General features: G+C 44.6%; 1 protein-coding gene across 1 annotated transcript in view; it reads left to right on the top strand.

Moving 5' to 3' along the window:
* Positions 1-13805, top strand: part of LOC138947966 (uncharacterized) — a 75463-nt gene that overhangs the window by 37969 nt on the left and 23689 nt on the right. Inside the window, exons 5-6 of the mRNA XM_070319490.1 lie at positions 2669-2737; positions 7331-7388. Of these exons, the coding sequence (XP_070175591.1) occupies positions 2669-2737; positions 7331-7388 (127 nt within the window). The remainder of the gene's footprint in view (positions 1-2668; positions 2738-7330; positions 7389-13805) is intronic.

Here is a 13805-nt window from a genome sequence, read left to right as displayed (position 1 = left end):
CTGACGTATTTATAGCTTTTACCATCCACAGTCGATTAATTTAGCCACACCAAACCAAAGCATGAGAACGCAAACACTATAGCTCGTGCAGCACTATTATAGCTAGTGTCTGTTGCACTGTGCAAACCATACCAATTATACCTCACCCAAATACACACTTTTACACCAAAGTAACCACCCCACCCCAATAGAACCATCACGTCAAGAATATTACCTTCTTCCGCTAAACGTTTCGTCAATTTGTCAACGCCTCTGTCCCAGCCTGCACTTAGTACAAACCCATGAACGATTTTTAAAAGTAGCAAAACATGGACTTCTTGCTGTCGAAACACAGACATTACGGATGTCAGCCAGAGCAATAATTTGTCTTGTTACTGGTAATTCCGGGTAGTGCACGGGTACAATTTTTGACGGGTAGAGTACCACCTCGTGAACGCCTACCCGGTTCGAAATTGCTGTTCGCTTGGTAGAAAGGCGTGGTGGACCCACGCGGTTGGTGATTGCAATCGAGGATTGCAACTAGAAACTTTAGCATGCAGGTAGTGGTGGTATGGGGTGAACTGCTCGCGTTTGGTGTTTTTGTCTTGCCATTTAGAGCGTGGGGACTAGAAGCTTTGTGTGTACGAACGAAAATTAAGGGGCTTATTGTCCGTCAGGGCTTGAAATGCCTATATTGGACATGACATTCTATACGATAAGAAAAGAAAAAAAAAGTGAGGGGGGCAGGCTGGTAAACGGGAGGATGACGGGAGTGGGTGAGATAAATGGTTAAAGGTTACAATTCTTTCTTTCTTTCTTTCTTTATTTGGTGTTTAACGTCGTTTTCAACCATTCAAGGTTATATCGCGACGGAGGTTACAATTAAGACTTCGTAAAATAAGTGTCATGTATCACCTTGTTTTTCATAAGTTTCTTGGGGTCTACATACGTATTTTGGGGGGAGTTAGTTAGTTAGCTGTTGCTTTTCGGGTCCAGCGGACCATAATAGGCCAAATCAGGACCCCTTTTGGGGGCAGGGACGATAAAACAGCAGTTTATTTCAAGAATCACAATATTTTTTAAAAATTGTAAGAGGAATATTTATAATATTTCCTTTATATACGTTGACTTCCTAGGAGAAGGACCATTAAAAACATGGACTTTAATTCAATTTTAGTTTCGTTAAAAATTGATAAAACTCAGGACCACCTGTTAAAAAGTTTAACAGTGACAACATTGTGAGAGAGAATATAAAGAACATGCGCAAACACGTAATACTTTGTGTGTATCATTTTTGGCTTACTTTTACGTGTGTTTTTTTGTACATGTAAACGTAGCCTCTAAAGATGATTTTCATGGCATTGAAATTTGAAATCACCGGCCGCGCGTTCTGCGGAATGGGCGTTGGTCAAGCAATCTACCATTGATTTTTGTAGGTGTTCGGCAAGGAACTTTCCGCTCATTCCTAACAACCCCCCCCCCCCTCCCTCTATCTCTCTCATTCCCTCTCTCTTGTACATTTTGTCAAAACACACGCTTGCGCGCGTGGGCTGAAAGTTGACAATGTTGATGTTTTTTATGAGCCAATTCCGAGTCTTGTCCGCTCCCCATGGCTCCCTTTTGTTAGCATTTATACAATGTATTCAAACTCTGACCACAATTTTATAACTTTTAAAAATCATTTGGATGAAATAAACACTCGATTTTATCGTCCCATCCCCCCAGATTACGAATGTGGACCCCACCCTATACTAAGGTGATACACAGTACTCGATTTTATCCAATCTGAACAGATCTCTTTAAAATATCTTATCACCCCCACTCCCGTCATCCTCCCGTTTTTAACCAGCTCCCGAATTCTTTTTTTCTTTTTTTAAAATTTTTTTTTTAATCTATCATATAAACCAAGTCATGTCCAATATAGGCAATTTCGACCTGACGGACAGTAAGCCCCTTAACTTTTCCTTTCTGACCACAACGCAAAGACTAAACTAAGGAATTAGAATCACCACACCAGTGTGACGTTGATGAATAATAGATTAGCAGGTCAGAGAGGCAGCTGACCGCACAAGTGGACACAAGATGGAGTGTGGGCTTACCGAGCCTTCCATGCATAAACGTGAGCTTTGTTGTCTTGGTTCACGGTCGCGCGCTATGGGTAAAACAAATTCCAAATTAATGAATATGGATTATTTCCCTCCAGAGCGACAGGCCCTACTCAATACTATGGGACAGTCCCTCGCGCGAGACAATACACTAACGCGACATTCAGCTTCTGTGTGTGTGTGTGTGTGTGTATGTGTGTGTGTGTGTGTGTGTGTGTGTGTGTATGTGTGTGTGTGTGTGTATGTGTGTGTGTCTGTGTGTATGTGTGTGTGTGTCTGTCTGTCTGTCTGTCTGTCTTTCTGTCTGTCTTTCTGTCTGTCTTTCTGTCTGTCTTTCTGTCTGTCTTTCTGTCTGTCTGTCTGTCTGAAATTATTGCATGGGTATAGGTTTATTCCGCCGTTCGAAGAATAGCTGAAAACGGATCACCACCTGTATTGAGAAAATAATTAATTCTTTCTTTTTTTCTTTCTTTCTTTCTTTCTGTCTTACTTTCTTTCGTCCTTTCCTTTGTTCTTTCTTATACTTTCTTTTGTGCTTTCTTTCTTTCTTCGTTTCTTTATGTCTTCACTTTTTTTTTATCCAGGGAACTGCAGAAGAGTGATGAAAACAAACGGTTGCTGGTGTCGGTGTGGCATAAAGATCTGGAATCTGGGTGAGTTTCTCCGTGCATGGTGACATTGAGAGGACCATTGTTCTTTTTCTTCTAAAATGAAAATTTCGACGCCCTCTTAACATCACTGAAGTCGAAACTTGAAACTCGCTCGTCGGTCGTTTTATTTGTGGTGATTATCTTGTTACAAGCATAATGAAGAGAGAGACAGTGAGACAGAGAGAGAGAGTGAGACAGAGAGACAGTGCGAGAGAGAGACAATGCGAGAGAGAGACAGAGCGAGAGAGGGAGACAGAGAGAGAGACAGAGGCATGCAGAGAGAGAGAGAAAGACAGAGCCATGCAGAGAGAGAGACAGCCAGAGAGAGAGAGAGAGAGACAGAGCCATGCAGAGAGAGAGACAGCCAGCCAGAGAGAGAGAGAGAGCGTGTGCAATTATATCACGTGTATTGGTGTTTCCTTATCTGATTTTGAAAAATGCGTTTGTGAATATATATATGGTGTGTTGTTGTGATATTGTTTTGTTCTGATTGCAACTAAATCAAATAGTTGTCTTGTTCTGTATTTTGTGTGATCGCTCGACTTTGGACATGACGCTTGGACGTGTCCATGTGCATGTGCATGTATAACACCTACAATGTGCCCTGATTGGTGTCAGTGTTCGTCGTTCACGCAGGATCAAAAGCGTACCAAGCCCACGAATTGGCAAACGATGTCCGCCGTACCCTCACTTACGGTACGGCCAATGAAGGTGAAAATGGGTGCGATATTCGCTCAAGCTATAGGTGCCAGACCGTTCGGCAGCACTATATACACAACGAATCATCACCCAATTTGACCCTTGGCCCTGAACAACGAAGCTTTCAAAACACAAAGAGAGAGAGTGAGAGATCAATTTTGCGGTGCAACTGAAGCGAAACAATAGACTTTCTGTCCAGAATACCATATAGCTACTCGTGAGAACCGAGTCAACACTCCAAGTCGCTCACAATTTGCACAGCAATTGTCAAACAACGCCTCTGTACGGTAGTGACTGGTGTGTGAGTAATTCGGCGTCAATTGCCCCCGCAATTATTGTAGCGGACCCGCAAGTATATTGGCTGTACGATTGACTTCAGTGTAATGCTACTCCGTCTTGGTTGCTGGGCGACTCATAATGGACAAGTTCCCGCATGCCAACAGCAATGATGACATTGAGAGGATCATTTTTCGTTCAAGTTCTTCTAAAACGGAAATGGCGACGCCCTGTATCGTCACTGAAGTCGCAAATTGAAACTCGCTCGTCGTTACTGGTTTCTGCTGCATGGTTACTGATTTTTTCGTTGGAAACGCAACTGACGACGCTCCCCCATCTGAAACCCGTTTGAGTCAAGTTATTGTTTGAATAATTACCGTCTCTTATTTATGTTTAAGTTTTGAAAAATCAGGGGCTTCTGTTCAGATACAAAGCTTTGTATTGAGGTCGAGCCGGCACATTTTTTCTCTTTTAATTTTGTTATTTGAGTAATTGTATTCTTGTGGGTGACAAATGATGATTGTACAATCAATTAAAGAATTATTACCTTGGGTTTTGTAAATGTGTTTGTGTGTGTGTGTGTGTGTGTGTGTGTGTGTGTGTGTCAGAAAATGTCTTATAACCCAAGTAATACTCGACTTGCCTTTGATTCTTATCAATTTTTTTATTGTCCTTGATGGACCCAGTGCCGTGTGTATGTCAGTGTCTGTCTGTATGACATGTGCGGCAATTGTTAGCGTTTTTTCTTAGTCAGCTTGCTATACAAGCAAAACAACCAAAGCCGCGGAAAGCCCTGAAACTTCACGCAATAATCTGTAATTGCAAAACTATTCGGCAAACCCACCGTGATAGACTATCTTTTAGCAGCATCATCATGCTGGTAGCGTTTTAAACGTTCGGCGGTCACAATCTCATTTGGTCTGGATCACTGCACTGAATTTGTCTATAGTCGGGATTCACTCGTGCAAGGAAAGCCTGCGCCACGTACACTCACTGTCACACTTTCTCAGACGATGGGTATCATCAGTTTGTCTAACGACTTCTCACTGACCAGTCTCGGTCTCTTTTTGGGTGACGGAGACATTGGTGTTCATTGATACTTTAAGCTCTTGCAATTAGCGGCACTTAGCGCACGTTACAGATCAGAATTGCTCGTCCGAAAGCAACCCACCCCGAGTTTTCGCTTGTCCGCTTTGGTCCGGAGGTGTGACCGCTGACATATCCCTTACTTGCTCCGTCCACCCGTGAAACTGCCAGTCTCCCGTGGCCTACCTCCATTTGTTCACCGGTTTTCCTCCAAATTCCCACCCCTTTGGTTTATTTGGTTCGCCATGGTCGGTCGGTCTGTCGGTCAGTTTGAACTTGTACGGGACGGGACACTGAGATAGCACAAAGTTGTGCCTGCAAGGGGTAAGCGGAGGCTGGCGCGTGCGCGTGGGAAGAAGGAGGCGGGGACGTTCAAAACCTCTCGACCAATCACAGCCCTTCTGTTTAACAGCTGTCAATCACGAAGAGCCCCACCTGTTCGTCGCCGCAGCGGTGGAGGAAGTTGAAGGGAGGAGGACGATTGTTGTCGATAAGAGTTGGGAGGGGCCTTCATTTGCTCTAATCCCCAATCTTCGTGACTATTACCCTAGCGTACGGTGGCCGAAGGTTGGCAGTGTGTTGCGAGGCGGAGCGAAGATAAAGAAGCTCTCTGTTTTCCCTTCCCGCACAGTGTAATACTACTGAACGAGTTGCAGACTGAGATACCTTCATTCGAGGAACTAGCAGCCTCCGAGTGCAGTCGCTGGGACCTACAAGTGTTTCATCGTTTACCTCTGGATTTTCTTACTTGTGTTTTTACCGAGGAATAACTTTGTGTGACATCGTGTTCTGGACTAAGGTGTTTTACCTACTCAGTTTGTTCCATTCTATTCTACGTTGCTGGACTTGAACGTTTTTGCATCTATTCTGCGTTGCTGGACAAAAGTATATACCTGTGCTTTTCCGTTGGATTGATAACTGGAGTTTTTACGGGGCCTTTCCTCGCTTGTGGATAGCTACTGCTGTGTGCTGGTATCCGTGTTTCGTATGCATACCCACGTCTGGAACTAACTATTATTGTGCTGTTCTTCACTACGACTGTGGACGCTACTGCTCTGTTCTGATGAAACTTCAGAGAGACGGTGGTGTTCGAGTTATCAACCCCCACGGACATTACTACTACCACCAATCTCCCGATGTCAAGAAAACCGCTACACCCTCGCTCCTCTTGAGGCAGCAGCCATCGCCGAAAGTGTGTTTGAAGCAGAGGGACCTACCCGTCAGAGAACTGGCTACCGCACTTCACCCCCCGTCTTTCTCCATTCTAGATGGACCAAGATCCAGGAGAAGCTGCGGACGAACATCGTCTCCCTCCATCCTAAGACCGCCACCATCGACGACGACAGCGACGATCATGGTGTCCCCGTGCAAGAGGCAGAGGGTTCTCGGAGAACGTTCCTACAACGCCAACAACCTCACGGCTCCCACCACCACCTGCGCCATCAGGAAACCCAAGTTGGTCAAACTGTTCGAGAAGCTTCACCAGCATCTGCCCAAGCTTCCATCCTCGCAAGCAAGTAAGCTGAAAGAACTGCAGTCCCTTAACCCTCACTGGCAGTGTTCTTGTTCAAAGTGCGGAAAGAGTGGTTCTACGACGTCTTCTGTGAAAGCCCCTTGCAGCAAAGTCGGTGGCATCGCAGAAAAACGGATGCTGGCTGATGCCTTGTCGCGTATGGACGATGACATCGAGAATCGCACCATCTTGGAGGATAACTCTTCTACCAGGCGAAGCTTCGACCATGTTGAGGACTTCAGAAGGGAACACCCTCGTCTGTCTCCGTGTGTTATGAGTCTTCATGACTCGGAACATTTTCCAGGCACCCCAGACTTTGACAGAGTCTTCGAGTCTGCGATACACTCTGGCCTAGACCGCTTGACCCCCAGGTACGCTTCCACTGCCAGGCGCGTTCACTTCGACAGGGACCTTGACATTGAACGGTTGACATCGAACCAGACACCGAGGAACTGTGATCGTGTTGTGGGTGATGGTCTTGGTGAGCGCGTGACGTGTCATCGACCCTCTACAACCTCCACCAGAACCCCTCCGAGATCAGTCAGATCGGCACGGAGAAGAACGAGTTCTTCTGCGGCAAAATCGAGAGCAAGGAGAGGAGAACAATGTACGGAACACTACGAAACTTTGATGAGCGAAAGCAACTTCTGTGATACTTTCTGTGATACTACTACTACTACTACTAGCCCCAACTGTGACAGTCTCACCAGCTTCGAACTGCACGACAAAACTCTCTTCTGTGATAACATCAACGACTACGAAAACGACGATGATAACACCGTCGTTGAACGTGGTAGCGGTAGCATTGACAATGTCATCGCCTCCCTCGATGGGACCATTGCGAACGACGAAACGATACTCGGCGGTAACGTTCGGTTTGACAGAACTTGCGCTGCGGGACAGACTGCACGTGCTGATTCTTTGGGCATGGGGCGTTTGTGTTCTGTGTGTGTTGTGGACGGGCGACCTGTGTGTTCTGTGCACTGTGATGGAAGAACTGAGGGATGTGTTGTCAATTCCAGATGCAGCGAGTTCCTGGGTTGCATGTCTTTTGGAGTCAAGGGCATCATTCGTCACAAGGTGAGTTGAAAAATGTGTGTCTGTTAGTCTGTCTGTCCGTTTCTCTGTCTGCCTCTCCACTTTTCTCTTCTTTCCTTCTCGTCTCTGTCGTGTGTGTTTTTTTCCTAATTCTTATTTTCTTGGAATTTAATCTTCTAGTACATTATTTATGTGTCCAAGCTCATTCTATCTGTCTTCTATCGTGCGTTCTTTTTTTTGGGTATCTTTTGAGTGCATGTGTGGTCTAAAAATAGTAGAATATGATGGACATTCTCTCTCTCTCTCTCTCTCTCTCTCTCTCTCTCTCTCTCTCTCTCTCTCTCTTCTCTTCTCTTCTCTCTCTCTCTCTCTCTCTCTCTCTTCTCTCTCTCTATGTCTCTCTCTCTCTCTCTATGTCTCTCTCTCTCTCTCTCTCTCTCTCTCTCTCTCTCTCTCTCTCTCTCTCTCTCTCTCTCTCTATCCCTCTGTAGTCTTACAGTAACTTTGTTCAATTCACTCTTTCTTCCCAAATTTCTCCAAGGTAAAGTTTATCTTTCTCTACAACACATGCCTTCAAACACCTAAATCCAAGGCCCCGGTCAGAAATGTTTATGTACATTACAGTACATAATTGCCTCACTAATCCTTTACCTTCAGCACAACTTCATCCCACGGCCTCAGCACACCAGCAGTGCTAATTACGATAACGATTATTTACCTGCCGAGTTCTCGCCGCTGCCATGTGGTGGGCCGCACTGCGCTAACGATTCGGCTTGGGTTCGCTCTCTGTGAGAATTTTTGCGTTCGTTCTGCCCGAGTGCCTGCGTTGCTAAGTTGCCAGGACTACAATAGCTACGAAGCTGTGTAAACCTTGAATGTACCGGAGAATTTGTGTTCTTTTGTCAAAATCAGCGTTGCCCTGAACGATAAAGCATCGTTTCTTGTGACAATTATCGGGTAACATTTGAGAGAGGCTAAATGTGGATTATTGTGTAAATGTGACCCTCCACCACGAAACGAGTCGCATGTCACCTCGCGCGGTTCTGCGCAAGGCTTAATATAAGTCCGGGGAGTGTCTGGTAACAGTGTGAGGGTCACCTTAGTCACAGGCTTATAACTCCAACAGTTTTTGCTCTTTTCTAAAACGGTTTTCACCACTGGATAGAGCATAAAAAAACACTTTAGGAAAATGTAAAAATATGAAAATCATGCAAATCAATGCGACTCATTCCGTGGTGGAGGGTCACAAATGGTCAGATAGTTTGTTGCAGAGGCAAAGGTCGATTGGGAGTGCGACTATTGTGGCAGTTGTCAGATTGTTTTGAAAGTAGCGAATATTCGTAAACGTGTATGATTGTCGGATAAATGATTCAGTAAAGCCAAATGCTTCGGTACGGTATCGTTTGAAATGATAAGAGGCGGGAGGGGGGGGATGCCACCTTTACTTTCTATACCGGGGCCCGGTAGCTCAGATGGTAGAGCACTGGACTTGTGATCGGAAGGTCGCAGGTTCGAATTCGGGCCGGGACGGACACGGGTCAACTTTATGTGCAGACCCAGAGACGGAAGCCATGTCCCACCCCCGTGTCATCACAATGGCACGTAAAAGACCTTGGTCATTCTGCCATAAGTGCAGGTGGCTGAATACACCTAAACACGCAGACACCTGGGTAGCGCGACTCCGTTGCTGCTAGCTTTCCACTGGGAGGAAGCGACCCGAATTTCCCAGCGATGGGACAATAAAGTAATGAAAATGAAGAAATGAAAATGAAATGAAAATAAGTTGTCACAGTGTTCAATTCCCCTGTCTTGTTGTGGTGGCTATACAAAAAAAGGTGCGAAGCTTGATGCGAACATGAATTCTCATTCTATTTTTTTTTCTCAAAAGTAGACACACAGAAATGTTCTCTCTCTCTCTCTCTCTCTCTCTCTCTCTCTCTCTCTCTCTCTCTCTCTCTCTCTCTCTCTCTTTCTCTTTCTCTCTTTCTCTCTCTCTCATGGTGTGTAGGAGTGTGTGGCCGGGGGGGGGGGGGGGGCACCCTCCGCCCTGGCTTTTACTTGTCCTAGATTGGTTGCAAGATCTTGTAGGTCTTGTTCTATTTTTCTTGCATCGAACGCAGAAGAAGAAGAAGAAGTTCTATGTTTCTTTACTTCGCACTAAGGAGTTCTTTTCTCAGTCATGACTAAAAGCCCCTCCTAACTTCTTACACACCGACATGTTTGATCATTTCATTCTGCAAGGAGCCGTTGTACATCCTCCGTCAACAAATACTTATCACAGCCAGCTTGTCAACAGATACTTATTATCACAGCCAGCTTGTCAACAGCCCATCGCTACCTACATCAATGAATGTGCACAACGCATTACGCGAATTCAAACATGCCAAGAAAAACAAAACAAACGAGCGCAGTCAATATTTACACCAGACTCCCTTAGCTACAGAGGCAAGTTGGGTTCGCGAATCGGTATTCTCTAAACACCGGACCATAGAAACTGTCGGTACAACAACCTGAATCGGTGATGCCCCATCGAGACCTAGCCCAGGGGCAAAGCTACGCAATCAGCAAAGAAAGTAATTTGAAGCGCTGAACGCAATCCCAACTTCAGAGATTGTACGCCACGTCGCTGCAGGGGAAGTAGGGGAAAGTCCCCAAATACCGAACACTTAAGCAAATCTGCCATCATCTCAAAAACAACAGAAGACAGACCGTTTTTGAATGTGAATTTTAATAAAGTAATTGATCAGCAACATTCATACCACTTTTTGTGGAAAGAAATCAACATAAAAGAAAGTTATCTTAAATTCATTTTTTTTAGAATATGTTCGGAATTACAACACCTGTTCCCTAACTCCGAACACAGAGGTTCAAAATCCGAACAGTAAAAACCAATGTTACTTTGACTGACAAACATCGCAAAAGTACTCTCTTTGGCATTTCTGTTGTTCCAGCGCAATCCACATGTACCCATTCTGAGCACATTAAACACTGAATCATGTCCTCACAGGTGCATTCTCGGCACACAAAAACAGAACCAGCTAGCTTCCTGCTGATGACTGACGCTTGTTTTCTTGTTTCTAGCTTTCTGTTTCTCTGTGTTCTCTGTGTTTGGCTTTGATTTGCTTGTTTTCTTTGTTGGTTTTTGTTTTGCCTGCCACTCTTCAAGTTTACGTTTGTATGGACTTGACGTGATAAGTTCAGCTTCTGTTTTTCTGGATTTTCGTTTCGCCGCTAATTTCTGTTGTGAAACACTGGGATTGTGAGAAATCAGCGCCACTGAAACAGCTGACTCAAGGACGCAGTCATAGTGTCCTGCATTGTCCCCATGAGGTGGAGTAAACAGGGAGTGACTGCATGCGAGATGATAAACTAAGAGTAATACCTAATATACTGGACTCGCAGCGAAATATACAAACAAATGAGGTGAGTAAAGGAGTCACTGGTTGAGCCAAAGAGTCATCGTTGTATTTGAGAACGTTCCCAGACTCTGCATTGATGATGTGGATGGGCTGCTGCAACACCTCACTTGTAGCAGAAATGTCCATGTCTCCCACTGAAGCAGTTGAATGAGCCATGTGAAGAATCTTTTCTTCTAGGGAGAAAAAAGCGAAAGATGATGGCATGTCAAAGTTTATTGCAGCTGACACTTCGCGGAAGCCTTCAATGTTGCTGAGCATGTGACTGGTCATCTTTTGTCTTAGAGCATCAGCTTGGATCTGTTCTTGTATTTTCGTGTGACACTCTGAAGGTAACCCATTACCGTCCCTTTCTGCAGTTTGGAACGCAGGAGTGTTGCCGATCTAAAAAAGCAGCGTCCATCGGGATTGGTTTGGATAACTGTTTTGTTTGGAAGTGCCAAAAATAGGCCTATGTCTTACTCAGAGCATGGGCTAGGTGGCTCAGAAAGTGGGTCTACTGGATGTCCAGTTCGCCCAGAGAGGGGTCTTGCTGGTTCAGAGGGGGGTCCTGCTTGTTCAGAGGGGGGTCCTATTGGTTCAGAGGGGGGGGGGGGGGGGGTTCTACAGGCTCAGCGGAGGGTCTTGGTGGTTCAGAGGGGGGTCCTGCTTCTTCAGATGAGGAACCTGCTGGCTCGGAGGATTTTTTGTCTTCATTGAAAATATGTTGAATTCCATTTCTGCTCGCTATTTCGTATGCAAGTGACATAACGTCTTTTCTGGTCAGGCCAAAAAACATCCTCTCACATTTAATGATATAATTATGGTCAACCAATTCTTTTTCTATTGCTGGGGGAAGAATGGACGGCCTCCCCAAATGTTTTGTATCACCCATGGCATGTTCGTATTTTCCATCAAGATGATCTTTAAGTGTTGTGGGTGGGATTCCATACGCTCTTGCAGCTGCTCGAAGTCCAAGCCTCTTGTCTATGACAGCTGCCATGGCTGTTGCCAGTGACTGCGTTGACCATGTAGCCCTGCACAATATACCGGTACACCAAGTATTAACAACGCTCATCACTCTGTACTAACTAGATCTACTTCTGGCATACACATGAACAGAAAATAAAAAGAGAAGAGAAGAGAGAGAGAGAGAGAGAGAGAGAGAGAGAGAGAGAGAGAGAGAGAGAGAGAGAGAGAGAGAGAGAGAGAGAGAGAGAGAGAGAGAGAGAGAGAGAGAGAGAGAGAGAGAGAGAGAGAGAGAGAGAGAGAGAGAGAGAGAGAGAGAGTCAAAATCCGAACACACAAGTTCAAATACCGAACACTGTTCGGTATTTGAAACATGGAGTGTTCGGTAATTGAAATCTACCTAACTATTTTAAAACCACGGGGCGCTCAGGCAAGATCTAAGACGAATGCTTTCAAACAGACATATTTGGCAAGCAGATAGATCACACTGTTAATTTCAACCATAACTTTTCACAAAAAGCAACTCAAATTCATACTATGATCCTAGTTTGCTGTGGGTCGAAATAGCATTGAGAGTCATAAAATCATAAAATCACTCACCGGTTTTTTTTGCCGCCTTTATCCGCCATGATTTTTGGTGCAGGATAATCAGGGACGGTGCTCTATCACCTCGTGCAGTCCAATTTGAGTAGTCACCTCTTGTTTTCGAGAAATCAGCTGTTCGGTATTAGGCACCGTTCGGTATTTGGGGACTTTCCCCTAACCGCGGCTCCCGCTGAGGTCCACTGTCACGAACTGAAACCTCTGCTGAACAATCCTTCTCATCAGTTGCGGTCAATGCGCATGCGCCAATCTTGGACTTTGACGAACCATGGGTTAGGGTTAGGATTAGGGTTGGACTTAAAAAATGCGACCCTTTGACCGAACGAACCATGGGTTAGGGTAAGGGTTTGGGTTAGGGTACGCCGGTTGTTCACGACCTGATTAATCTTCCCATGTTAGCGCATGCGCATTGACCGCAATGAGAAGGATTGTTCAGGCAGAGTTTTCAGTTCGTGACAGGTGTCAGGTTGACGCCCTTGAGCGAAGAACCGCGATATCTTGATTTGAGAACATAACAATGCCTTCTTCCGTTTGTTAGAAAGAGAACTCTATTTTAGACTATAGCAAACTAGACGGTCAAAAGTTAATAGTTGAGTTACAGAAAATTGATTGGTCAAACATAGTGACTTTAGAAGATATTCATACCGCAGCTTCTCTTTTCTCGGAGCAGTTGTATTCGATCGTGAAAACCTGCTTGCCTGTCAAGGAAGTCACCATTCGGGAGGGAGACACACCCTGGATCACATCATATATTTTGAAATTAAAAGACCGAAAAAGATTTATTCATACTATTGCTGTGCATGTAGACACACCACAAGCTTGGGAACTCTTTCGTAAGATAAGGAACCAATACACAGATGCTATTCGAACGCGAAAGAAACAATATTTAGAGGAACTTGACCGGTCCGTATCTGATCCAAAGAAATTTGGTCAGAAGCAGTGGTGGAAGTTAGTTAACAGGTTTATGGCAAAGAAAGGCTCTGACCAAAACGAAATCCCGCCACTAACAGTTGATTGTAAAACCTATTTTGAAGACCAGGAAAAGGCTGAATTATTTAATATGTCTTTTGTTAAACAATCAGAAATAAACGACACAGACGATAATGTTCCCGATATAGATAATGCTGAGTTTTTTGTCGACGATATGGTCGTGACTTCCGAAGAAGTGAAAAGTGTAATAGAAAGTCTTGATACATCTAAAGCTGTCGGGCCTGATAAAATTCATAATAAGATTCTTATTGCAAGTTTACCTATAATAGCAGAACCTCTATCTATTTTATTTACAAGATCATTAAATGAGGGTGTATTTCCAAGCATATGGAAAACAGCACACATAACACCGATATTTAAAAAGGGGGATAAAGGAGACTGTTCAAATTATCGTCCCATCTCACTCTTAAGCTGCGTAGGTAAAGTTCTTGAAAAATGTGTTCAGAAACATGTGTTTGATTATTTTGTATCGAATAACATAATCACACCTTCCCAGTCTGGT

This window comes from Littorina saxatilis, linkage group LG15 (genome assembly GCF_037325665.1).
Source record: "Littorina saxatilis isolate snail1 linkage group LG15, US_GU_Lsax_2.0, whole genome shotgun sequence".
Lineage (NCBI taxonomy): Eukaryota > Metazoa > Mollusca > Gastropoda > Littorinimorpha > Littorinidae > Littorina > Littorina saxatilis.
This window is presented reverse-complemented; position numbering and strand designations above follow the sequence as displayed.